General features: G+C 47.2%; 1 protein-coding gene across 4 annotated transcripts in view; it reads left to right on the forward strand.

The window, feature by feature from the left end:
* The window catches only part of ABCA1 (ATP binding cassette subfamily A member 1), a 138,823-nt gene that overhangs the window by 76,091 nt on the left and 35,177 nt on the right, over positions 1–27,555 (forward strand). For all 4 annotated transcript variants that reach the window (XM_059072098.2, XM_059072096.2, XM_067041041.1 and 1 more), the window contains exons 8-22: positions 3,408–3,500; positions 8,614–8,854; positions 10,885–11,024; positions 11,390–11,506; positions 15,173–15,370; positions 16,111–16,316; positions 16,903–17,079; positions 18,652–18,874; positions 20,534–20,755; positions 21,763–21,967; positions 23,294–23,407; positions 24,639–24,810; positions 25,857–25,988; positions 26,865–27,007; positions 27,234–27,371. In XM_059072098.2, the coding sequence (XP_058928081.1) occupies positions 3,408–3,500; positions 8,614–8,854; positions 10,885–11,024; positions 11,390–11,506; positions 15,173–15,370; positions 16,111–16,316; positions 16,903–17,079; positions 18,652–18,874; positions 20,534–20,755; positions 21,763–21,967; positions 23,294–23,407; positions 24,639–24,810; positions 25,857–25,988; positions 26,865–27,007; positions 27,234–27,371 (2,521 nt within the window). The remainder of the gene's footprint in view (positions 1–3,407; positions 3,501–8,613; positions 8,855–10,884; positions 11,025–11,389; positions 11,507–15,172; positions 15,371–16,110; positions 16,317–16,902; positions 17,080–18,651; positions 18,875–20,533; positions 20,756–21,762; positions 21,968–23,293; positions 23,408–24,638; positions 24,811–25,856; positions 25,989–26,864; positions 27,008–27,233; positions 27,372–27,555) is intronic.

A 27,555-nucleotide genomic window follows, 5' to 3' on the forward strand; every position in this document is an offset into this window, starting at 1 on the left:
CTATTCTAGTTATGACTTATGGATGGCTTTAGCCAGTGTTTTTCTCTTTGAGACCAAAACCTGAATCAATCAATTAAACAAAACAAACCAAAGTTCAGTCTGTTGACAAGTTCGTATAGTAAGATACGGTATTGCACGGAGTTTGAATATCTAAAGGTCTGAAATCCACAGCAAATGTAATGAGGTCTTTATGTCCATGGTTAACTATATTCATGGGTGAGACAGCCATGCAGTAATCCCTGCTGTGTGTGTGGAGTTTTGCTGAATTGTGTAGCTTCTAAAACAAGAAGAATAAGCTTGCTCCAAAGTTAAGACACTTAAATGGAAAAACCTGAAGGAAAAATCATTACCCAATGAAGATTTAAATTCATTCAGATGGGGAAGACATATTCTCAGAACAACGTGAACTGCTCATTGATTTGTCTTCTTCAGGGGAATGCTTGCTAGTGGGGACAACCGGCCATTGTTGGGTCTGGGGGTTCAGAGAGCTAGCCTTTTGCACTTGGTGACTTGTGTACACAATTGGTGTGACGTACCTGGCCGCAGATGCGTTTGGCACTATCTTGGATCACATGCAAGGCCAGGTAAACTGATTGGCTTCTTGTCACTGCTTCACAGTCTGAAGCAGACAGCACTGTATGGACCAGATATAGAATGCACAAACAGCTACACTCGTGCAAGAATACTGTGAAAAAGTGGTGTGAATATCGTCCAGGTGCTGTGCCTCAGTGGTTCTCAAACTTCAGTGTGCGAAAAATTTCCTAAGGATTTGTGGGTCTTATGTCTAGCTTTTCACTCAGGTTTCGGGGACTGGGCGTCGGTACGCCTGACAAGCACCTCAGGTGGTTCTGATGAGGAGTTCCTAAGACCACACTGTGTTGGTGAAACCTGGTTATTCTAAATCATCTGTCATGATTTAGGTTGTATTCAAGTGCAATTGGTTTTTACTTTAATATTTTCTTTTAATCAGCTCATTTGCTTGGTATAAAGAAAAGGAAACTGAATTACTCCTATAAAAGTAAAATCAGTATCACTTACTGTACATAGAGGGTATACATAAATATACATTAAGATAAAGGTGTGTGTATGTGTATATATATATACATAATCATAGGTAATGATTTTGCTTCAAGTTTTTCCATTTAAATGTCAAGTTTTGGGAAATTTTTTGTGTATATAGTATAAATATATACCAATATAAGTATATCTGTCATCCACTTAATATTATCTTTTGTTTCTCAGTTTGGCACACACTAAGAAAAAGGGTTATAGGGGAGAGAGAAGCATTTGCCCCAGGCCATCAGGAATTAAGGATGAGGATGTATTGGTTTTGTGCTGAGGAGCATTTATAATTTTAGAACTAGCACACTGGAGTGTGGCTGATATGCTTGCCTCGAGCTGACAAGTCTAGCTGTCTGCCTTGTGGAGAAGGGCACCTCGACAAGAGGAAAAGTTCACCCAGAGACAGACAGAAGGGAGGGTGCACGTCCCTTCAAGAACTGGAAAATGCTGTGTGCAGAGGACTAGCCCTTCTGTTTTGGTAGTAAACTTTGGAGGAAGGGAAGGGAAAGGCAAGGATGGAATTGTTTATAATTAATAAGGACCTGTGGTGTGCCAGGCACTGTGCAGGGGCTTGCACATGGCCTCTGGTTTAATGTGCTGCAGGCGCTGTGACACATGCATATTATCATTTACTCTGCTGTGGAGTTGAGGAAGTGGAGGCATATGGGGAGTTGAAACCACTTGCCCAGGGTTCTGTAGTCACTCCGGATCACCCTAGAGTGATACGAATCTTATTTCAATTCAGACTTGAAAAAGAAATGCATTAACTACCATATTTCAAGTTTTAAATGTTTACATTAATGTAATTTAGCATTTTTTGTTTTGCTGTGCAATCCTGAACATGTATCCTCTGTGGGCCTCATGGTAAGCACAGAAGCAGTTTTCACCTCCTATGTCTTCCAATTAAGACCTCTCGTTATGTAAAAAGTTTTCCTTACCAAGGTCTCTGTAGGTTCCACTTTTAGTGTGGTAGCCTTCAGGTGTAATGTGAACCTGAAGAGAGAAAGAAAAAGCAAACAAAAGGCCCCCCACCTGTTTTTGCTCATAATTACTTCATGGAAGGAATGATCATTAACACAGCCTGCGAGTTGTGTCACAGAGACCTGCCTGAGTGCAGCATTTCAAGGAAAGCATGGGCCCATCAGAGGACTGGGAGTGTGGGAAGGCTGGTCTCTGGCGAGTGAGCCATTCTAGAAGAGCTCATGAATCAGGCTGGATGAAATCTTCCAGAAAACCTTTAGACAGATTTTATCAGAAATGTACATTTGGGATTATGCTAGGATATTATGATGAGATCATGATACTAACTTAGCCTTCTGCATCTGGAGTTCTTTTTAAAGGGAAACATCCTAGGCTGCTGTTTCCCAGAGATAATGATGAGCTCCATCTACTTTCAGCCGTCTTCCATGCAGGCTGCCTTATGATTTCACAACAATCTCTGATATATGACAAATATCAAAATGGTTCAGCCTTCTCTAGATTTCTGAGGGTCTGATATTGAATAAAATGATGCCCGTAGAAGCAGCAAGGAAAGATGGGTTTTTCCCTGGAGATGTTTTTCCCCCTATTTGACAAATAGGAGTGGTGAAACTGACCCTGTGTCTTTTTTTCTTTGGAAGCCTGAAAACTCAGAAGCAGTTCTGGCCTCAGAGCCTGGGCATCATTGCTCTATTTCTTGTCTAGCTTAGGCTTTCTGCCCTAACCTAGCTTTTCCTTGGACCTCAATTATTTGCTTATATTTGCCATGCAGCTAGGTGGCATATTACGATTTGACTCAAACTAGACATAAAAACAAGTATTTTTTTTAAATTAAAATTAATTTTAATATATTAAAAATAAGTAAATTTCCAGTGTTAGTGCTGACTTGAGTGGAATGAAAGAGAATTCTTCTTTTCCATGCTTTTGGCAACTTTATAGTGTCTTCGTTTCTTGTGAGCCATCACACACTTGTTTCTCAAGGCCATTCCCACGTTGTCTTTCTTGCAGAATCATAGACAGAGTTGGGAATTTGTGGTCAACTTTGCATTGGACACACACACATACACACACACACACACACACACACACATGAGATATTTTTATCTCTTGCATATCAACTAGTTTAAAATACACATTCCTATACCCTTTAAAAGCATCCATCAAAGAATTAGTAATTCTTATCTGAGATGAACAACCTGCACACACACAGTTAGAATAGTTTTAGTGTCTTATTTTGATTAGGAGTGGGTTTCTTGTGTTTTAAACTCAAGATTGTGAATAGTTTTAATTAACTTGTTTATTTTTAAATACAGATTTCAGGTTTACATTGAGTTTAGAAACAAAGTATTTTTTTTTTCTCATTGCAGACAGAACTAAACTCCACATCTCCCTTCCCCAGCAAGGAGCTGGCTGAAGCCACAAAGACTTTGCTGGATAGTCTTGGGATTGTGGCTCAAGAGGTAAGTCATTTCTTTTCAGCCCCAGAAGGCAGATCATCTACTATCACTTTTTTCCACCCTGAATTTGGCTCAGAGGGTCTTTTTGATTTGAATATCATAGGAAATGTAAAATCAGCTTTATATCTGTGATCTTAAAATTACCTGATTTGATCTCCTTACTTTAGAGATGAAGAAACCAAGACTCATAGACGTCTCAAGGTTAATTAGGTAGGGGCTGAAGGCCTGATATCTAGCCTAGAACTTTCTCTCATAATTACTCTTGGCCCCTAGTTAATGACCCATTTGTTAAAGAGGATGATTCCTCCTCATCCTCCATGTACTGTATTTGTCTTACCAGCAAGTTCTCCGTATTTCTTTTTTTTTTTTTTTTAAATACATTTATTTATTTATTCGTGGCTGAGTTGGGTCTTCGTTGCTGTGCGCGGGCTTTCTCTAGTTGTGGCGAGCAGGGGCTACTCTCCATTGCAGTGCGCGGGCTTCTCATTGTGGTGGCTTCTCTTGTTGCGGAGCACGGGCTCCCCATTGCGGTGGCTTCTCTTGTTGCGGAGCACAGGCTCTAGGCATGCGGGCCTCAGCAACTGTGGCTCACGGGCTCTAGAGCGCAGGCTCAGTAGTTGTGGCTCACAGGCTCAGTTACTCCGTGGCATGTGGGATCTTCCCGGACCAGGGCTCAAACCCGTGTCCCCCGCATTGGCAGGCAGACTCTCAACCACTGTGCCATCAGGGAAGCCCATCCTTATTTCTTTTTCGGTAGCAAAGCAAGACAGTCTTTTTACCAAAACATCTGTTTGCTACCTGAAGGGAAGAACATGGTACCCCTAATTCAGATCTTTCCCTTGTAAATATCTGGGCTCTGAGTTCAACTTTGGGAATGTAGTCTCCTGATAAAAGTTGAGTTTACCTTTCGGGTCCACATGTTTACAAGCGTATTAGAATAACCTTCGTCACAGGATCAGGGGGCCTAACTTACAAAAAGCAATTAACCATTCCTCTGCCTCCCAGTCAGCATGTGCTCCCCTTTCTGACACCCAGCCTTGTTTCAGATTAGACTTGGAAAGGGGGAACCATTTGGAGCCAGGTGTGTTAAGAGCTAAGCTTGAGGGATGATGGTCAGAAACCATGTAGGCCTTAATGTTTAAGACACTGGGTAGGAATACTTCATGGTGAAATTCTCTCAGACTCGGTCCAGTCTTATTATGAGTTGCTTCTCTAAGTCATTTTTTGGGGTTTGTATCATTTTTCTCAAATATCAAAGCTCACTTTATGTCTCCTAAGAATAAAGGCTTGCATGGTCACTATGGGAAATGCAGAACGTTTGGAAAATACAGAAAATACCGAGATTCAATGCTGTTTATTTATTAGTGTTTTGCTTTTGGGTCTGCTCTGTTTTTCAATTCTGCTCATGTGTGTCTGACTGGAGAGGCCTGGCTTTTGGGTCCCTTTCAGGAGGAGAAGCCCTGTTCGAGGCTGCCATCTGTTCTTCTGGTTATGAATGCTGGTGACCACTCTGTAGGTGGAGAAGCTGGGTCTCCCAGGGTTCTTCCAGGAGGTGGAATGAGAAACAGAACCTTCCCCACAAGTCATTTCTCCTGGGCCCCATTAGCTGACACTGATATGCCCCGTACTACTCTGCAGGTCCCTGCCAGCCTTAGAGAGAGCAAAGCAGGGACTCTAACATGGGAGACTGCCTCTAAACTCACGGTCTGGTTATAGCTGTTTCCTCTTACATCACTGTCCTGCCTTTTGTCTGGGGTAAAAAAAAAAAAAAACTGAAAGCATGTGATGCTCCTATGGCTCATGTGGTAGAACCTCTCCAACTGAACAATATACATTTTTCCTGGCAGCTGCTTCCTTGTGCCCTGCTTGTTCCCTGGTCCTGGACAGCAAGGGCCACCCGCCCCTCTCAATGGAACGCTAAGTTCCACTTTTGCCACGAGTGACTCATTATCTAACTTGCCATTTCTCTGGGACAAATGGGAGAAGATAAATTGATAAGTGCGCTTGTTGATCTGCTCCATGTTTGGAAAGAAAACTTGTTGTTTGACCAAAGCACAACCCTTAAAAGGAAAAGGAAAAGGGAGCTAAACTGCCCTGGTTCATGCAGTTTCACCCAATTTCCCTGTGTCATCCACATGGCAGATGTGAGTGGGTCCTACTGCGCCCATTTCACAGGTGACACCGAGGCTCAGAAGAGCTAGACAACTTGCCCACAGTCACCTAGTAAGTTAATTGGCAAAATTGGGATTCGAACCCAGGACCGTTGGCCTCGAAAGCCCATGTTCTTGCTACTTAAGCCCACTTTTTGTCTGAACCCCGATGGTAACAGGAATAAGTAAAATAATAGATAAATAAATAGATAATAATAAATAAATAAATAAATAGAATAAAAAGGAGACTCTTCAAAGAAAGAAACTATGGATGAACAGGGCCTGCAGTTGGCTGGGAATGGGGACTTTGGGAGCCAGATGGGTGAGAGCGGACATGAGCGTCACATCTGGGTGACGGGAAGGTGAGCCCGGGGAGGCAGGGCAGGAAACGGAGTCTCCGTTACCTGCCCAGCACCCACCAGGTGCCTGCCACAGCCGGGTGCTTGGGACTCAGCAGCGAGTGCACTAACTTCCCTGTTCTCGTGGGACTGACTTGGGGCGAGAGACAGAAATAAACAGGTCTGTATATAATGTGGCAGCAGGGATGCCTGCCATGAAGGAAACTAAAGCCGGGTAAGAGGCTGGAGGGCGATGAGGTGATGTTTTAAAGGGGGCTGATTTGTGAAGTCCTCTCTGGTCAGGTGACATCTGAGCCTGAAGGGAATGACACGAGGGCCTCCACTCCAAGCAGGAGGGCATGATGAAGAGATGTATGTAAAGACCAGGGAGAAGCTGGGACGAATTGAGAGAGTGGCATGGACATATATACACTACCAAACGTAGAATAGATAGCTAGTGGGAAGCAGCCGCATAGCACAGGGAGATCAGCTCGGTGCTCTGTGACCACCTAGAGGGGTGGGATAGGGAGGGTGGGAGGGAGACGCAAGAGGGAGGGGATATGGGGATGTATGTGCATGTATAGCTGATTCACTTTGCTATACAGCAGAAACTGACACACCATTGTAAAGCAATTATACCCCAATAAAAATGTTTAAAAAAATAAAATAAAATAAAGACCAGGGAGGAGCCCAGCCATGGCCAGAGCAAAGAGCAAGTGAGAGGGGAGTCGGAGGTAAGGTCACAGCAGGAGGTGAGTGCCCTGCAGGGCTGCCAAGGCTGGGTTTACACTGAGTGAGATGGGAGGCCAGTGGAGGGTCCGGAGCAGGGGCGCCTGGTGTGACCTAGAGGATGAGGGTCGTTTAAGGTTCAGCTGTTACGCTAGGAGACTGTGATGGGGGCGAGGGCAGGAGGAGGCCATCGCAGTGGATTGAGAAAGTGAGTCAGCGGTTCTTCACTCCACGGATGACGATCTAACGCCACCGTCCGTGGGCTGGAGGATGAGTGGCCCCCTTCCCTGTGAGGGAGAGCGCTTCACGGAGGAGGTGTGGAGTGGGAGCTGAGGAGTAGAAGAACGAGTAAGAGTCTGCCCCTGCGACAGGTTCCGGGAAGAGCCCAGAGCTTGGAATAACTCAGTCATTTATGGTGCTTCCGTCCAAAGATGTGCTGGCTTTAGGTGGGGAGCAATTTGTCCTTTAAATTGGTGGTGGTGAGAAAGAGAAGTGAGTGGCTTTTGCTGTCGTTTAAAAATCTCTAGGGCTGTTGTACCCACCAAGGAAAGGAGAGGTGGTCTGACTACCTCTCCCCTCCCTGTCTGTATACCTCATACAGGTGATGAGAAGATAAACTCAGGAAAAGCGGGCCACCTAATTGTGTTCTCCCGGTGTTAGATGCTTCCTTTGGAGGGAGGAATCTTTGTGATCTCTGACCGCCTCTGGGGCGCCTGGTTCCCCTTGCAGGCAGAAGGCAAAGGCGGGCTCTGTGGCGCCCAGGACCTTGTCACTCACCAGAGCCAGCAGGCTCTGTGAGATGGAAAACTGGGCCTGCGGAGTTGGAACCTAGTCCACCTCCGGGGCAAGTGCAGGGTTCCGCAGCCACTCCCCTCCGCTCACCGCGCCTCAGCCCTCCAGGCGGTGAGGACATGCAGTGGCATGTCAAGGAATGTAGGGATTTTTTTAATGATTTATTGTGAAATGTGTGGAAATACAAAGTGCTCTATAAATCCTGAATTATAAGAGCCACTGGGCCATGAAGCCCGCACGGTGCTGGAGTACGTTGGTGTGTGAGACAAAGAGCTGGTCACGTGTGAGTCCCAGACTGGGCCCCCCGGCTGCCTGGGGCATCTGGGTCTTCCGGCAGGGACTGTTCTGTGTTGGGCCCTCTCTGGGATGTCAGATGTCGTGTGATTTTCTCCTCGCCACACTGTTTCAGCTTCATCATCTTGATGGGAAGTTGGGCCCTCAGAGAAGTGACTTTCCGAAGGCTGTGAGCTAACGTGAGACATAAGTGGGATTCAAACTCGGTACCCCACCGTGCGCTCTTCCCATTGCCCGACACTCAGCCGAGACGAGGGTGGGGACTTCACACCCAGCACCTCTTCGGCCCGGGGGCAGAGGGCCCCTCAGTTTCCACACTGAAGTTTGAGGTGTTTTAGAAATGAGGCAGTGACCCAAGGTGTGAGCGGTTCCTGATGTACGCCTATGAACACATAGTTGTTCAAAGAAAGCATCCCCTTCTGTAAACTCAGTGATCATCCAAATGAGATAAAGCCCCCATCCCCAGGGGCTCCCCTCACTGCTAAGCGGTGCTTCTCAGTCTCTGATGTGTCTAGGAGTCACCTGGGCACCGCGTGAAAACGCAGATTTGAACTGTAGACAGATAGACCAGAATCTGCACCTCAAACAGCCTCTCCGATGACGCTGGTGCCACTGGTCCCTGGACCACAGAGGAGTAGCGAGGCTCTGGCAATCCCATCACAGAGCGATGCGCCTCTGAGAGGCAACATCAGACAAGATATGTTCTGGGGTGAGGCTTTGGCGAGGTCAAGAGATTAACCTGTTTATTCCTCTTCTGTGTCTTCAACCTTCCCCTGCTCTTTCCTCTCCTTTTCCTCCGGATCCCTCCACCAGCTGTTCAGCATGAGGAGCTGGAGCGACATGAGGCAGGAGGTGATGTTTCTGACCAACGTGAACAGCTCCAGCTCCTCCACCCAGATCTACCAGGCCGTGTCCCGCATCGTCTGTGGCCATCCCGAGGGTGGGGGCCTGAAGATCAAGTCCCTTAACTGGTATGAGGACAACAACTACAAAGCCCTCTTTGGAGGCAACGGCACTGAGGACGACGCTGGCACCTTCTATGACAATTCTACAAGTGAGTGTCTGTGCAGACCCAAGCCTCGCACCTGGGTTCCAGGCTCAGCTCCGTGTCCCCTGCGGCACCTGCTTCCTCGTGTTTATCCTCATCCTGCGTAGCAGCGGTGGATGTTTGTTTACCTGTCTGTTTGCCCCCCAGGCTGAGCTCCTAGAGGAGGGAATCTTCCAACCAGTGAACTGTCCCCACTTGTGTGAATGGGGCCTGGCACATCCCAGGCGCATGGTGTGTTTATCAAGTGAATGGATGACTGAAAGCCAATCTCCTCAGTTTTCTGGGGGGGTGTCAGAGGGTGGTTCCCAAAGTGATCAAGTATCTTCTCCTCCTCCTCCTCTCCCTTGCCCCTCCTCTCTCCCCTCCCTCTCCTTGAGGTATGCTTTACAATAAAGACTTAACAGTAACAACAACAATAATAAAAGATAACATTTAGGGAACATTTCCTATGTACTATGCATTGTATTTAACTTATCTCATTTAACCCTTACCGATAACCCTGCAAGGAAGGTTTTATAACCCCACATTTTATAGGCTCAGAGAGGGTCAGCGACTTGGTCAAAGCCACACCATAGCTAATCGGCAAGAGCCAGGATTAAGCCAGATCTGCCAGGCTCCATGCTTTTTTTCAGTAAACCATGTGGCCTCCAAAATACCTGTTCATGGTGGTGTGTGTGTGCCATCAGACTCGGACATGTGATCTGCTGTTTGTGGTTCTTAGCTGCAAGGTGGCGTGAAAGAACCTTGTAACTCCGTATCTGCCCCCACACTCGGGCAGTTTTGTGGGGATGTGTGTCCTGTGCCTAGTGGTAGCCAGGAGCCAGTGTTACAGTTTGAGACGATGGCATCGTTTGCATTGAAAATAAGATGCAAGTGAGCCTTTCTCCATCTCTAACTGCAGGTGTGTCTTTCAGACACCGAGTGAGGTGGCTTTTTGAGCGTTATTGTGACACAAGAACCTTTTATTCTTGTCTGGAGTGAAGCGCTCCAGACATGGCAGGTTGCTTTGCGAGCCTGAAGGGAAGGGCTCTGTAGGCAGTTTTCTGAAATGTCATCCCCTCCGCTCCCTCACTTTGTAAGTCAGCCCAAGGGAACCTTCATTTTCACAACAGATATAACTGTGAGAAAATCCTCTTTTAAAAAAAAATTATCTTTGTAGCATGTAGAGGATACTTAGTATCTAAAAGAACCCATAGGGCTTCCCTGGTGGCGCAGTGGTTGGGAGCCCGCCTGCCGATGCAGGGGACACGGGTTCGTGCCCCGGTCCGCGAGGATCCCACATGCCGTGGAGCGGCTGGGCCCGTGAGCCATGGCCGCTGAGCCTGCGCGTCCGGAGCCTGTGCTCTGCAACGGGAGAGGCCACAGCAGTGAGAGGCCCACGTACCGCAAAAAAAAAAAAAAAAAAAGAAAAGAAAAAAGGAAAAAAATAAATAAAAGAACCCATAATGAATTTTTTTTTAAAATCAGGAATCCTTCTGGATAATCAAACCCTACTGTCTGTTATAAATTTGGATTTTTCAGTTTGGGATGTTTATTACATTTATTATATATACTTGTGATGAGACCTATTACTTAAAGGGAAACTGAAAATTTCTGCTTGAAAACTAAAGTCTGAATTCAGCTCTTTGTTTCCAATAAAAACAAAGTGGTGAGGACTGGTGCAAGCTATCTAGAGTTATAAATCTAGAGTTATAAAGGATTGTGCATAATAAAAAACATTTTTCCATATTGTCTCAGTTGTGAGTTATCCATCATCAGTGTTATAATAAGCTCTGATTATTTATCAAGCATCGTTCTAGGGGCTCCACAGATAGCATCTCAGTTAATCCTCTCCGCATCTCTGCCAAGTAGATGTCATTAACTTTATTCTTTCAGAGGAGCCAACTGAGGCTCAGACAAGTGATGTTGTTACACAGCCATTAAGTGGCAGAGCTGAGATTTGAACCCATGAGTGACCAGCTGGCTCCAAAGCTCTTGTTAGTTCCTACAAGTACATGAGCATGCATACAAATATTTGCCTTTCATCCTCTTCATAGCTCCTTATTGCAATGATTTGATGAAGAATCTGGAGTCCAGTCCTCTTTCCCGCATCATATGGAAAGCTCTCAAGCCCCTGCTTGTTGGGAAGATCCTGTATACACCTGACACTCCAGTCACAAGGCAGGTTATGGCTGAGGTAAGCTGTCTGGGCCCAAGAGGCCCTCTACAGAATCCTCCTAGAATTATGGACAAAAATATAAAGGTGGCTTCGGATGGTGTGTGTTGAGTATACTCATGGCTCTTCTGGGATTTCCAAAGAGTGAGAACCTCCAGTCTGACTCAGGCCCAAGCTGACTGTTGAGGGCCAGCTCTCCAGCCTTGGGTATTTGAATCACTGCTGCAGGCAGACACTTCTTGGGAATGGGAAGGACTGGAAAAGGGCTTCTGTGATGGAACATCTTTTCAGGGAGCAGCTGAGTTCTCATGTCTCTGCCTCTCTCTCTCTCTCTCTCTCTCTCTTTTTTTTTTTTTTGCTGCCCCTGGCTCCCTGTTTGACTCCAGGTGAATAAGACCTTCCAGGAACTGGCTGTGTTTCATGATCTGGAAGGCATGTGGCAAGAGCTCAGCCCCAAGATCTGGACCTTCATGGAGAGCAGCCCAGAAATGGACCTTGTCCGGGTGAGTGTCCCTCTTATTCCCGTATACCTGATTGATACTCTTTACTTTCCCAGAAGTGACTGAGATGAGGATTCTTTACATTGAACCAGTGCACACATACTGAGCATCACTCAAGCCACAGGCCCATCACTTGGCAGAGCTGCAGGTGACGGTGCACAAATCACACCATTTCATGCACATCAGCATCAATGCGTCTGACAGTCAAAATCAGATTTCCAAGAAACCTAGGGCTGGTATTTGGAGCAAGAGTTTGGTGATTACAGGACCTTGATTATTTTCATTTCTGGCTCTAGAGCCACAGCATCTTACTTAGGCCTACTGTGTCCTAGTGGGCCTTGGACAGAGGTGTGTGTGAGCAAAGGTCGGGTCTGACCTGAGATACTCATTCCCCGAGGCACCGTGTGAGTGTAGAGCTGCTGTTACTGCATGGAGGGGAATTGCACTTAGTGCTTCAGAACCACTTGAAAAGGGATAAATGCTCTAGAGACAATTGGATTCAAAAGCGGAGGAGTCTGAGCAAGAATGGAATGTCTCCTTTGCTTGAGCCTGAGTGCCCTTTAATCGCATCATCCTGCCTTGGGCTGAGTCAGAGAATCATTAGACTGTTTCCTCTCTCCATGGAGAGAGAGGCCTCTTCCTTTTATTCCTGCTGCTATTAAGAAGCACAAATGGATTTTGCCAGGTTTCTTTTCTTGACACCTCATTGATCGGAGGGGCAGCTGGGTGTTAGAGGAGGTATCTACCCTGGGAGGTACTCTCCCAGGCTGAGGACTGTCCCTTGATGCCCTGGGAGGGATGATATGCAGGTGGTCTTCCAATGAGGGGGAAGCTGGAGTCATCTTTGTTGCACTAGTCTTGCAATTTAATTCTTAAATTGGGAGCCTTTGAAAACCAAGGGACTTTAATCAGAAAAACATGAACAATAATTTGTATAGATTGACTGAATACTTCTGACTAATAATAATAACAACAACAACTTATGCCCTTCAAGGATGGATCTCTGTTGGACTCCAGTCTCTCCTCCAAAAGGGATTCAAGTGGTCCAGCCACAGACAGTGTCATAGACTTAGGTGTGGTCTCAGGTGTCTTCTTCCTGATCCTCTCCTTAGAATGTACATTTCTACTTGTTGGACTTCTCTCCTGCGTCTCAGAGGATGATGAGAGTCCCTGTTGAAGGAACTCCATGAGTTTTAGTCTGTAGGCAGACAGATGCTTCCCCTACTCTTAAATAGAGGGTTTGGCTTGGATGCTCCAGCAGCTCGCAGGCTCTCAGTTCTTCCGGGACAAGGTGCTTGCCAACATGGCCATGGCATTCATTAGGCATCCTGCTGGAGAACACAGGATGTGTGATAGGAAATGGAGGAGCTATGGCTGGGGAGAAGAGCATGGCGTGTGGTTTGGAGAGCCTTGGGCATCAAGCCAAGGACCTTTACTTTAAGCTCTGGAGCACCATGAAAGGGTGCCAGGCCAGGGGAGCTATTACTCTGGTTTGACAGGTGGATTGAAGAGGGGAAAGGTGGAAGGCAGAGTCCAGGGCGGAGGCTGTCCAAGTAGGTGGCCAAGGCATTGGCTGGAGGCAAAGCCTGTTGACTGCTTGATTGTGGAGGGGTGAAAGAGAGGGCAGCTTCAGGATGATTCTTGATTTCTAGCTGGTGGATGGTGGGGATGTCCAACAGGCCAGTGGGTATTGGGGCCTGGAGTGTAGGGGGCTGGTTAGGCTGAGACACTAAATGGGACTCATCAGCCTGCGGGTGGAAGTCGAAGGAGCCTCCTCCAGCTGCTTTCTCTTCTCTACTATTCACTCCACAAGCTTGGGCCACTCAGTCCTCTGTACCCCCTGCAGCCTTGTGTCTGGTACACAAGGCAATGCTTGAGACTTCTGCGTCTGTTGGGGTAGCTCTTTCTTTTTTTTTTTTTTTTTTAGCTTTATTGAGGTGTAATTGACAAATTAAAAGTGTATGTATTTAAGGTGCACAACTTGACATTTTGATATATGTATGCATTGTGAAATGATCTCCACAATGGAGCTAAGTAACATGTCCCTCACTTCACATAGTTACCTCTCAGCAAGTGTCAAGTATACAGGACAGTATCCTTAACTATAGTTACCACACTGTACATTAGGGCCTCAGACATCTTTGTACTGCAAAACTGAAACTTCATACCCTTTGACCTCCCTATTTCCCCCAGCCCCCGGCAGCTACTGTTCTGCTCTGTGGTAGCTCTTATCTTCTGCTGTCTCTGGCTCTGTCTACACCCGTCGCGTCACCCCACATATCTGGAGGTGCTTCTCCGTTGAGTCATGTAACCCACTGATACTAAACTGTTCTCCTTTCTGAGCTGCTGTTTGTCTCCTTCATCTCAAGCCTCTGCTCTTTCCCTGGCCACTGCTCCTGAGGGGGATCTTTGGTCTCCTGGCCCCTCTCGTGCCCTAGAACAGCCATGTGATCAGTGATCTCTCTGGGCATGTCTCTTCAGCCTTGCTGCCCTCCTTGGCCATACTGCTGAGAAGCCACACTGGCCAGGGAGGGCCTCACCCCAAATGCCACATGTCTTCACTCAGGTCTTATTTGCTCAGTTCAAGTCTCAGATAAGTCATTTCAGAATCACTAACCCATATCCCTGTGAACGTTTGTGAGGTACAATTTTGTACCTATTTTGTTAACAAAAATACATATCTTAACTGATGACAGTATAAATTGTTATTCCCTATAGGAAAACAATTTGGAATGAAAATTGTAAGAGCCATAAAAAATGTGCTATCCTGTGTATCTGCATTTCACACACCCTCAGGGATGTATCCCATACAGAAATAATTTTAAAGAAAGAAGTCACCATATGAGAGAGAATGTTATTGCTATAATAATTGTTATTGTGAGAAATTGGAATAAATTCTGCGGTATGGGCATAGTTAATGAAATTATAGTTTATATACTCTATAAAAACTATTATGCTCCCATTATAATAATAAATATGAAGGCACATGGGGAAAAACTTATATGTTAGTAAAAATAAGACTGATTTAACAAATAGCAGAGTTTGGCCCCTTAGGGATTCCATTTCAGTAGAGCCAGAGCTTCATGTATGTTCTCAAAGGTGTGAAAGGAGTTGCAGCTGATTCTCCTTTCCATGAGCTGAGGTTGAAACAGACCCATTTTTCTGGCAGCACTTCTCTGCAGGCCTCTGCCCTGGTCCTCTGCACCTGCTGGTTGAGCACCAGACTGGTTTTCCTTCTCTTCCATGTTGACCCACGTGGAGAGCCAGCCAGCTAGGGAATAAAAAATGGAAGACAGGCCTCCTTTGCATCATGACCCATGCATCCCGCAACTGGAAAAGATAGTATTGGTTTAGCAGCAGAATTCTTTTCCCAGACTAAACAGCAGAAGTAGGTGTGTCTTAATTCAATCTAGAGATTAGGGTCTTTATGAGGAGTCATCAGCCTGGGTCTCAAAAGAGGAAGAAGATATAATGCAGTGGGAAGGTGCAGTAGAATCCGAGAGCCCAGTATTCTCACCTGTAAAATGGAAACACTGGGTTACCTATCTCACAGTTTTCTATGAAGATTTTTTAAAAAGACAAGGTATGTGAAAGGGTTTTGTAAAGCATAGAGTGCTCATCAAGACTTAGTTGGTGTTTACTGCTTGTACTTTGTCATTGGAATGGCAGACGCTATTGGACAGCAGAGGCAATGACTACTTTTGGGAACAGCGATTGGAAGGCTTAGATTGGACAGCCAGAGATATCATGGCATTTCTGGCCAAGTACCCAGAGGAAGTGCAGTCCACTAATGGCTCTGTGTACACCTGGAGAGAAGCCTTCAATGAGACCAACCAGGGAATCCGGACCATCTCTCGCTTCATGGAGGTGAGGATCTATTCTGTGGACCACTTAGAAAAGGCTTTGGCTTCTTTCTCTGAGATGGTGAAATAAGGTTTGGATTGGAGTAAAGTTTAGAAATAATGTGTCATCTTATTTACAGTAGTATCCCTCCACCTAACACAGGGTGTAGGGTACACAAAGGTACTCAATGAATGTTAGTTAAATGACTGAATGAGTAAATCAACAGACCTAACTTCTAGCTTTATTCTATCTGACTCAAGAATGTCTCTATCCATCGTTTTCTAGGTTTTCCTATGTTTTGATATCCCAATACCTAATGGCAACAAAGCATTCCCTTAAAAAAGCATTACTTACGAAACTTATCTAAAATCTAATAGGACCAATTACGCTTTAAAAATTGAGTCCTAAAAATGATGTGGCTTAATAGGGACAAATGAAAGGTTTTTTTGTTCTGTTTGGTTACTTGTTATGACTCAAAATTACTAAGAAAAGAGAAGCGAAAATGAGGTTTAAACCTCTTTCCTTCCACAAAAATCAATATAGGTGACTTACCTCTAAATACTTCCAACATGTCGCTTAAATTGCAGTTAAAAACCAAAACAACCCATTTTCAATTGAATATTGGAGAATGACTTGAGAGAGGAGTGGAGAGTGAGGATAAAAAACGTCATGCACTTAGCGGTTCTCTCTTAGCATAGATTCTACTTGGCCACTGCTTGTTTTCCTGGCCATCGGCGTTCTCATGACGGCTGTTCTTCCTTCAGTGTGTGAACCTGAACAAGCTGGAACCAGTGGCAACAGAGGTTCTGCTCATCAACAAGTCCATGGAGCTACTGGATGAGCGGAAGTTCTGGGCTGGGATCGTGTTCACTGGAATTGCTCCTGGAAGTGTCGAGCTGCCCCATCACGTCAAGTACAAGATCCGAATGGATATTGACAATGTGGAGAGGACGAATAAGATCAAGGATGGGTAAGTTGAATCCCATCGTACCAGCCAGTCTTGGGAAAGTCAAGAGCAGCTATTGTGAGTGGAGGTACTTTATTTTAACTAATAATTTGGTAAAAATTTCCAACAAAGTATAACTCAAATTGGTGGCATGATTTTGGTGTAACTGGCTCATTCATTGCGGAGACAACTATTTCAAAGGTCTTAAAATATCATTATCTTTTGGTTCAGCATTTCCATTCAAGGGAATTAGTCCTGAGGAATTAAATCAACAGGAAAAAAAGACATTAGGTTCTCTGTGCTAGCACTATCCCTTTCTATAAAAGGGAGCAAATAAGCAAGATAAAAGGGAATGGTTAAGTAAATTTTGGCCCGTCTACTTGTTGCATTGTTAGGGAGCTAATGGAGAGGGGGGGGAACCCAAACCAACAAGTGGTTTGCTCATTCTGATTATATTTATTTAAAAACGTGTACGTGTCAGCTGAGACTGGAAAGTAAGATACAGAAATAAGAAAACTGGCTCTGTAATGGTGGTAGGATTGTGGGTGACTGAATTTTTTTTTATTGTATGGTTCTAAGGAATGTTTGATCGCCTGTGGTTTGATTTAAGGTACTGGGACCCCGGCCCTCGGGCTGACCCATTTGAGGATATGCGGTACGTCTGGGGGGGCTTCGCGTACTTGCAGGATGTGGTGGAGCAGGCAATCATCAGGGTGCTGACGGGCACAGAGAAGAAAACCGGCATCTACATGCAGCAGATGCCTTACCCCTGTTACGTTGATGACATGTAAGTTACCAGTGAGCCACCACCTTCTCTTAACTGGTTAACACTGTCCCCAGGTGGTGTGTACACACGCACGCACACACACACACACACACGTCAAGGGAGGAAACAGAATGATTATATTTATTTTATATGTGTGTTGATACTGGTCAAAAAATTGGTTAAAACAAGATTGCAGCTACTGCAAAAAAAAAAAAAAATTGTTTTTGAAATTCTGTGGCATTTTCAGGAAATAAGATGCCAGATGTAAGTAGCTGACAGTTTGAGCCACATCACCAGTAATCCTCACTCCTTTCTAGTCCATGGTTACCAGAACTTTTATTTTTTTATACTCTATCCTTTCAGTCAAAATCAGCCCAATCTGCAAGTTTAAAATGTGTCATGATGAGCACATGCCAAGCGCATCCACACATCCGCACGTCCCCCAAACACAGAGGCACAGCGTTCTAGACCTATAAAAGCAGACTTCGTGTCAGTTTTTCCTTCTTCCTCTCTAGAAGTGGTAAACCACATTTTCAAACAATGCAAATAAAACCGAACAAGGCCTTTTTATCTTAGACATTTTAGATAATCTTTTAGTGCTCAGTCACTGTGCTGCCAGGTTCTCACTGTGGGGACTGTGCCTTTGGAGCCAGGGATTTCTTGTGAGAGAGAGAGAATAGGCAGAGGTGTAGTTATTGCAAGCATCTGAAATATGTCCTGTCTCTTCTGAATTCTGGAAGCTCTCTTATTCTCTGTTGTGTGAGGGAGAGTGTGTGTGTGTGTGTAGAGATCAGAGAGAGTGCAGAGGGAGAAGGGTTCCTCTCCTTGTATTTCTCCCTGCTTTGCATTGAACAGCCCGTCTCCTTGCAGGGCTCCCTCTAGCTGTTCTAGGTCACCCGGATTGATCTTGTTTTTCACCTTCAGAAAGATTAGGCAGTATTTTCCAAAGGAAGACTTTTCCAAAGACCCCCCTCAGCCAGATGTATTAAGTCCCCCTAGAAAGGATGTGTTAAGATGGGAACACGATGAGAGGTCAGAGGCATTCAGAGCCTTTGCCTGTTGTCACGTAGCCAGTAAGTGCATAAGTGATAAAGCCGGGACTTGAACCTTGAGTTTCAGAGTCCCGATTCTGTGTTCCTTTTACTTCACTGCATCTCCTGTTCTACTTTGGAAATCTGAAATATTACTGACAAGAGCTGCCTGAAGTGTATTTCTGCACCATCTGTCGTTAACAGTTATGCAAGGCAAGCTGATAGTGAGATGACCTTGAAGATGTTGAACTTTCATGACAGAATGAGTCGGTTTTTTGGTTTTGTTGGTTTTGTTTTAGTACTTTAAAATCACCCCCATTTAGCTCAATGACATCTGAGAGCTGTCTGGTTACTAAAGCAAGCCCTCAAAGTTTTCTTTGGCCATCACTTTGTTAGTAGTTTCATCACTGTGTTACCCCACTCACGAAGCGTGACTGTCAGGGTGCACAGGTCTGTCCGTCTCGGGCTCAATGCTGGTGCTTTCTCTTGCATGCAGACCCAGAGGTGTTGGCCCAGGAGCCTGGCTTACACTCACCTTTACTCCTCCCCCTCGCCCTTCCAGCTTCCTGCGGGTCATGAGCCGGTCAATGCCCCTCTTCATGACGTTGGCCTGGATTTACTCTGTGGCTGTGATCATCAAGGGCATCGTGTACGAGAAGGAGGCGCGGCTGAAGGAGACCATGCGCATCATGGGCCTGGACAACAGCATCCTCTGGTTCAGCTGGTTCATCAGCAGCCTCATCCCCCTGCTTGTGAGCGCCGGCCTGCTGGTGGTCATCCTGAAGGTAAGGCTGCCTCACCGGCCCCTCCTGGCCCCCCGTGGGCTGTGTGAGCAGAGGAAAGGCACAGAGTCTTCGCAAGGGAAGGGGTCACATGTGCTGTTCCTTGCAATTCCCTCATGTTACAGTTGGGGAAAGGGAGACCGAGAGAAGGGCAGCAGCTTGTCCAGAGTCAACCCAGCTGGTTAGCAGCTAAGCAGGACTGAACCTAGGGGTCTTGTGTCCCAGGTGAGCACGCCGTGCTGTTTGGCAATGGTTCATGGCAGCTTCAGAGAGTTACTCATTTTCCTAGATGTATTGGGTGGTAATTCTGCCAGAATTTCTAAAAACCATACTCAGAAGCATAGCTATCGTTGCATGTTAGGGTTTTCTGGAAGCAGAGGCTGAGACAGAGTTTGGGCATGGGTATTTCTTAGGGATCCACACCTCCAGAAGGGATGGGGAGGACACAGGATTGAACAGAGGGAGGAGTTGAACTGTGACGCACGGCCAACTCCCTGGGCACTCTTGCCGTGGAGCTGAAGTGTCCAGCCCTTTAGGTTACCCCAAGGCCTCCCTCCCTGACACCGCATAGACCCGGGCCCTTCAATTAGTCCTTGGAAGGGTGTGCCCCAGGGCCAGGCCGCTGTCTGCAGCTGGGACAAACCTAGAGGGGTTAACACCTGAGGCTGTCTGCTGACAGCCAGGCAACAAGTCCCTCCTTGAAGGGGACTCTGTACAGTGCAGTTCTGTGTCCACCCCTTACCTTAATAGGTTTATACGCCATTTTTTCACAATCATTTCATTGAAGGATGCATTGTTTTAAAAAATAAATGTTTTTAAAAGAGGAGGGGTACAAAGGGAAAGGAAGTAACATTTAATTTAATACCAGCTACTATTCATTACAAATGAGCACTGACTGACTGCCAAGCATTGTTTAAAGCACATACGTGTGCTGTCTTGTGATATCCTCACTAAATAACCCATTTAACATACAAGGAAACGAGGCCAAGGAAGGTTAAGGACTTCACTGAGGTCACCTGACACTGTGGCAGAGCAGTTCTTGCTCAAGTCAAGCCCCCCTCATGCTCTGATGTCTGACTGCCAGGGCTGAGCTAGGTGGCTGGGGCAGAGGTCCTGTGGCTGGTGGGTGAGAGCCACTCTGTGACAGCTGAGCGCTAGTGGGTCCTGCTGAAACAGAACCAACTGCTAGAGAGACACTTGAAAAGTCCACAGAGTTTGGATGATTGTGGAGATCCAGAATCCATAGCGGGTTCTCATGGGGGATGTTAAGATGGCCTGACCATTTTCCTTGGCTTTCAGAGGGAGAAGCCATGTGGGGTGCTGTCTCCCACAGTTCTTTCTTGGTGCCAAGAGTCATCGTCCTTATAGAAGAAGGAGAATCCAGATGATACTATTTCTTGGAAAAACAAAGAACAAAATAGTCTGTTGAGATGAACCTTGGTGAATATCAAGCCTGGACTTTGTTTTGTTTCTGGCTCTACCATGACTTTGATGTGTGGTCTTGGGCTAGTCATTTCCCTTCAGTAGATTTCAGTTCACTCATCAGAAAAATGAACGGCACTGTTCCTCTGTATTTGTCTTTAAGATGAGCAGGAATAAGCCCTGGCTGCTTCCCATAGATCATTGCTTATTGACAGTCTTATTGGGTCTCTTCCTTCCCAGTTAGGAAACCTGCTGCCCTACAGCGACCCCAGTGTGGTGTTTGTCTTTCTGTCCGTGTTCGCTGTGGTGACCATCCTGCAGTGCTTTCTGATCAGCACGCTCTTCTCCAGAGCCAACCTGGCGGCAGCCTGTGGAGGCATCATTTACTTCATGCTGTACCTGCCCTACGTCCTGTGTGTGGCGTGGCAAGACTATGTGGGCTTCACACTCAAGATCTTTGCGGTGAGTAACTCTGGCTCTTCTGCAGTAGCCGCAGTCACAGCCGCACCTGGTATTTCACTTCTGCTTTATAATCCAAGCTGAGAACAGGAGATAAGAGATTCTCTTTCCAACGGGACTTGAACCTCAGTTCTAGATTCTATGCTCCTTGAAGGCAGGGACTGTGTCTTATTCAATTGTTTATTTTTAGTCCTCTGAGTGAACACTGGTTGAGTTGGATCAAATGGTATTTTTTAGGGAGCCAGACTGCACTGCAGGCCGTAAATGGCACTGCGGAATGCCTTTAGACAATGGAGGCCAGCTCTACCTTTTGTCTCCCAGCTCTGTTGGCCATGTTAAGCTTGCCACAGAGTCACAGCCACAGATAGAACTGAAAGCTCTTGAGATCAGAGATGGCTCCTTCTGGACTCTTGTCTCCTTTGTGTCCAGTGTGGGGTTTCACTTGAGTAATATTTTCTGAATTTCAAGACTGAGGAGCAGGTGCCCCATCTCCCTGCAAATCCCTGACTTTCAGTCCCCTCCCTCGTACAGAGGAGGAGGGGACTTTGAGGGTGTGCAAGTCCCTATAAGACTGAGTTGTCCTGAGTTTTTTGCAGGATGCTCCAGATGCCTCTGTCTGGACCCGTTAGACATCAGCAGCCCCAGACAGGCTCCTTTGACACTGAGCCATCACTGGCTGAGCAGGGAGCTTGAGAGGACCGTGTGTGTGTGAGGTACAGCATTGCTGAACCCTTGAGGCATCTTTGGAAGCATAAAATTCTAAAAGTTTTACATTCCATCAAACATGCATTTCTGAAATGTGTGAGCGTAATGAGTACTTACAAATAGAATTACTTTATATGCTGCCAGGGAGCCCACTCCCCTAAAGGGACTCTGTAGATAAATATTTCCATATCTTGCAATTGATCCATTTGGCAAATTCATCTTTCTCCAGGTGACATTTACATTAGCAGTGATAGGAAAATGAGAAACAAGGAGATGGATGAGTGACTTCTGCATCTTTCTCACAGAGCCTGCTGTCTCCTGTGGCTTTTGGGTTTGGCTGTGAGTACTTCGCCCTTTTTGAGGAGCAGGGCATTGGGGTGCAATGGGACAACCTCTTTGAGAGCCCCGTGGAGGAAGACGGCTTCAACCTCACCACCTCGGTCTCCATGATGCTGTTTGACACCTTCCTCTACGGGGTGATGACGTGGTACACCGAGGCTGTGTTTCCAGGTACACTGAGCTTCCACACTGCTTTAGACATCAGCCAGGGAAATGAAATTTCTAGCCGTAGTGCTTTCCTTCCTTTGTGCTGGAACTTCTGCAGGGCCTGGGTCTCCTTGGAAAGTGGTTAGGGCTTTAGACCTATGGCAAACAAATAGTCTCCAAGGAGAAGCAGCTGATGCTAGAAGTACAGCTCTTAGTACTGACATAGCTCTTGTTTTTGCGCACTGTGTGCCAGGCGCTGTGCAGTGTTTTACATACCTTGGTTCATTTAATCCTCATAAGACTACTCTGAGGGAGTTACTGTTCTAACCAGTTTTTGCAAATGAGAGAACTATGACCCGAAGAAGTTAAATAACTTGCCTGTGGCCACAAAGCTGGTAGGAGTAGGTGCTTGGAGGTGAACCCAGGTGGGTCGCGCTGGGTCGGCTAGCCCAGGAGAGTCCTCCCAATGCTGACCCAGGAATCTAATTGTGTATCCCCTGAATTACCACCAGCAAAGGTTCTGTTTCCTGAGTACAGTTTGTGAATAATAAGATACATTGGCTCTCGGCCCTCGCCTGTGCTTTGATCGAATTGGTATTCATAAAAATTCATATTTATACTTCCCTTAATAAATCTCCTTGACCGAGACCTGCCTTGGATACATTTTCTTTTTTTTTTTGCGGTTTGCGGGCCTCTCAGTGTTGTGGCCTCTCCCGTTGCGGAGCACAGGCTCCGGACGCGCAGGCTCAGCGGCCATGGCTCACGGGCCTAGTCGCTCCGCAGCATGTGGTATCTTCCCGGACTGGGGCACGAACCCGTGTCTCCTGCATCGGCAGGCGGATTCTCAACCACTGCGCCACCAGGGAAGCCCCTTGGATACATTTTCATAGAAGATCAAATTCTGAGAGTGAGGTTTAACCCTTTCTGGTTCACCTACTGATTTTTCTCTAAGGGAGTGTATGTGAAATGTTTTTTACATACCCTGCCTGAACTTCCCACATTGGATGTGCAATTTTGTATCATACAGATCTGGTTTCAAATTCTGAGTCCTCCACTTTACTGGCTGAGTGATCTTGAGTAGGCTACTTATCCCTCAGTTTCCTCAACTCTAAAGTGGGGATGATACCTGCCTCGTGGGGTTGCTGGAAAGATTCAGAGAAGTGCAAGATGTTTGTCATACACAGGAGATCTCAGCAAATGCTAGTCCCTCTCCTCCCGCACCTCCATTCCGTTTTGTCCTGTCTCCAGAGGCTGTGTCAAGGAGGGGATCAGGAGGCTGTGTCTGGCTAGGACACCTCAGGGATGCTGGGGCATTGCTGAGCTTGGCTCACACCTGTGCTTTGCTTTCAGGCCAATATGGAATCCCCAGGCCCTGGTATTTCCCTTGTACTAAGTCCTACTGGTTTGGTGAGGAAAGCAATGAGAAGAGCCACCCTGGTTTCAGCCAGAAGGGAACATCAGAAAGTAAGTTCTGCTGACCTGCCCTCCCCTTAACTGCAGTGCCGCTGCTCCTACTGGCTGTTGGGGGCAAGGGGTGGCTCTCGGCCTGAAGAGCCTAAAACCACCATAGGGGCGGAGAAATCCCCCGAACTGACCCTTTCCAAATTCTCCCATGCATTTGTGTCCAGTGCTGTTGACTTATCGGGGAGTCACTATCTGGGTTTCTAAGGGACATTTCCTTTGTTCTCTTGGCTTCTAAATAAAGTGGCTCTTGATCTCTGCCTTCACCTCCGCCCACCCCATCCCCCCAAACACATATACACATACTTTTCATACTATCCTGAAAGCTAGAAAGAAGAGGTAAAGACAGCCGTGGTTATGCAGCCATAACCTCTCTGCCTGCCTTGTCCTGATGACAGACGCATAAGCCTGTGCAGGCTGACACCAAGTGGCTGCCACAGAGCTCGTTCTGTGCTTCTTAATGTTCTCACCCTGCATCACCCAGAGTGCACATCCTCTCCTTGCTTCTGACTGTAGGTAGTGGTGTTCACACCCTGTGTCACCCAGAGCGCACATCCTCTCCTTGCTTCTGACTGTAGGTAGTGATGTTCTCACCCTGCGTCACCCAGAGCACACATCCTCTCCTGGCTTCTGACTGTAGGTAGTGATGTTCTCACCCTGCGTCACTCAGAGCGCACATCCTCTGCTGGCTTCTGACTCTAGGTAGTGATGTTCTCACCCTGCGTCACCCAGAGCGCACATCCTCTGCTGGCTTCTGACTGTAGGTAGTGGTGCTCACAGTTCAGCAAAGGCTCTGCCTTCTGGGCTTTTTTGCTCAGGTTCTTGGAGGGGAGCTCTCTGTGTCCGGTATAGCTTCCTAAGTCATTCATACATCGCTCCCCTGCTGATCTCTTCTGTGCCCTTCCCCCAGTCGCCAGTGGTGAAGTATGATGTTCCTTAGCATGGCTCATGAGGTTCCTTACCACCCGCCCTTGCCCCCTGTTCCAGCTGCCTCTCCTGCTTTCCTTCTCTTCTTCCCCAGCCTCCTCTCTGCACCTTTATCACTGTATTCCCATCACCAACACGAGTGCCCAGATAGGCCCTGGATAAATGTTTGTTGCCTGTCTGCCTGAGAAACCAGAAATAGCCGTGGAGAGAGGACACTTGTCAAAGTGTAAGCACAGCCCCCTGCGTCTTGACCCTCCACTCGTCAGTGTCTTCTGTGGGCTCATTTCCATCCTGTGTCTTCTCACAGTCTGCATGGAGGAGGAACCCACCCACCTGAAGCTGGGCGTGTCCATTCAGAACCTGATGAAAGTTTACCGAGATGGCATGAAGGTGGCAGTTGATGGCCTGGCCTTGAATTTCTATGAGGGCCAGATCACCTCCTTCCTGGGCCACAATGGAGCTGGGAAGACCACCACCATGTAAGAAGAGGGTGTGGCGTTCTCAGAATCAGCCACAGGAAGGTTCTGTCTTACAGTTAGAAATTCATACCTAAGAACATTGCCTTGCTCACCGGGCCGAGGGCAGAGCATATGAGGAATTGATGAATGTAAAAATATTATCTAATCACAAGAGTGCTTTCCAAATGCTGGTTTTTCTCTAGATATTATTTCTTCAGGTTAAAATAGGCTGGGGGCCTTTAGATGACCTTTCCCCTTCGGTTCTCAGAATTCTGCAGTGTTTTTGGAACCTGAGACTGTGACAGGTCTGAGAAAGGGTCTCCCTTGGAGTTGGTTTGGTCAGAACTGTGAGGCAAGAAGGTGGGAAGAAAGACTGGCTATGCTGGTGGGAGGAAGTCATTTCCAGGAACTCCGTCTCTAAGCAGATGTGAGAAACAGCTGGCCAGCTGGCTGGCAGTAAGATTGCCTTCTCTGGGACCTATAAGGACCTTATAATGGACAGCTTCAGAAGGGAGCACAGGCTATAAACACACCAGAGTTACCTCAGTGGCTTTCAGTGTCATCCATCAACCATTGCAGAGGGCATTTTGGTGGGGGAGGAGGTAATCTCTTCCTCCTGTTTTTCTTTTATATATTTTTAACACACGAAATCAATATATTATGAACATTGCAGAAACTCTTTAAAAGGTGCACAAAAATCCTAAATGCCAAACACACAAATTACTTTTATCTTTGAATCATTTGTTCTGCTTTGTCCCTTTTACCTGGACATGATTTTAAGCATAAAAAGAATACATGCTTTCAAGTGTACTTCCCATTGTAAATTGGCATCTTCAATTAAAAAATGCTGATGCTGAAACTGCCATTTCCAACACATAGGCCCACTCCTAGCCGTTCACTGAAGCAGAGACTCCTTTGCTGTGTCGGGGTCTGTTGGAGTCCATTAGGAAGGAAAGGGGCTGGAGGGTTGCTGCCTCTGCCATCTGCCCAGACGCTGCAGCCTGGAGTGGAGCTTCAGGGCAGGAGGGCCAATGCTGACGCCTGTACTTTAACGTTTTTGTCCTTAGGTCAATCCTGACGGGGTTGTTCCCTCCCACCTCGGGCACTGCCTACATCCTGGGGAAAGACATTCGCTCTGAGATGAGCACCATCAGGCAGAACCTAGGGGTCTGTCCCCAGCATAACGTGCTGTTTGACATGTGAGTACCAGCACACCCTCTTTGGAGGTGTGTCATGAGTCACGGGTAGAGTGAGACTTAAGCATTTTACCACCTTTGGGGGTAGCAGGCCTCACCTTCCTCGATGTGTTGAGACCAGGTCGTCCTTTGACGTTGGAAAAGTAAGAGAATTGTGGGGTGGGGGATGTTCTATCAGTCCAGCTGGTGGATGGAGGCCTGGGAAACGGTGCTCTCCATTCCTGTCCTTCTGGAGTAAGGACATCCTCTCTCCCCACGCACCCTCCCTGAGACCACCACAGCTCTCACCGGGCAGTACCTCAGGGCCCTTGATACGTGGGTCCCGTGCTTCCTGCTCAGAACTTTTGCTCCCATTCGGCCTGCCCATCACCAAGCAGGGAGCCGCCATGGTGAACAGAGAGAGACCTGAGCTCTGTGACCTTGGGCGAGGGCATCCCCCTCCTGCGCCCCGGTTTCCTCTCATCCGCAGTGAGCAGCCCGGGCTTATGTCCTCCGCAGGGGCCCCGCTTCTCTCAGGGCTGAAGTCCTTCGAGGTTCAGGAGGGCTGCTCCAGGCTAAGGCCGAGGCAGCTCCTTGGTTGGTGGGGCCTTGGGGAGGGCCCTCTGAGGACCTGCCACTGCCTGATGCGCAGGGGCCAGGCTAGTGGGAATCGGTGGACGTGACCTGTCGCCTTTGCTGCTTTGGCTTCTCAAGTAGCTCCTGTGACTGCTCACTGCTGTTCTACCTTGAATCCTTCCTGGAGATTATTTTTTGGAAATTGATAAAGTTAAAAAAAAAAAAAGTGGGGAAAGAAAAACGTGCCTGTCGTGTTCTGGGGGAGGAGGCACTGTGTTCTGTGCGTCCTGGGGGCCCGGAGCCGACCTGCCCCTCTGTCCCCAGGCTGACTGTTGAAGAGCACATCTGGTTTTACGCCCGCCTGAAAGGGCTCTCGGAGAAGCACGTGGAAGCAGAGATGGAGCAGATGGCCCTGGATGTTGGTTTGCCGCCAAGCAAACTGAAAAGCAAAACAAGTCAGCTGTCAGGTGAGGCCCAGAGCTGCTTTCCTCCTCCAACGCACCCCGCCGCCCCCGACGACACACACACAGGAAATACAGCTGCGGCCGTGTCCCCGGCTTCCCAGGGGAGTGGGAGGGTGGGTCAGAAATGTGTTCCGGGCTTGTCCCCAGGTGGGCACCTCCATCCTTCTTTCGCCACCTCTGCTGTCAGTCACTGGGGCTGGCCCTGGATCCTGTCTCCTCTCTCCCATAGGTGGAATGCAGAGAAAGCTGTCTGTGGCCTTGGCCTTTGTCGGGGGATCCAAGGTTGTCATTCTGGATGAGCCCACAGCCGGCGTAGACCCTTACTCCCGCAGGGGAATATGGGAGCTTCTGCTGAAATATCGACACGGTAACTGATGTGTATTTACTCTGCCTTCTGGGCTGGGAGGGGGAGGGAGGGAGGAAAGGAGGGAGAAAGGGAGGAAGGGCCTCTGGAAGAGCATCTTGTGGCTGTTCCTGCTAGAGCAACAGAATTGCTTTCAAGGAAAACGTGGAGCTGAGCTCTGAGCTCAGCCTTGGTGTGCAAGTGGGAG

This window comes from Kogia breviceps, chromosome 8 (assembly GCF_026419965.1).
Source record: "Kogia breviceps isolate mKogBre1 chromosome 8, mKogBre1 haplotype 1, whole genome shotgun sequence".
In the NCBI taxonomy this organism is placed as follows: domain Eukaryota; kingdom Metazoa; phylum Chordata; class Mammalia; order Artiodactyla; family Physeteridae; genus Kogia; species Kogia breviceps.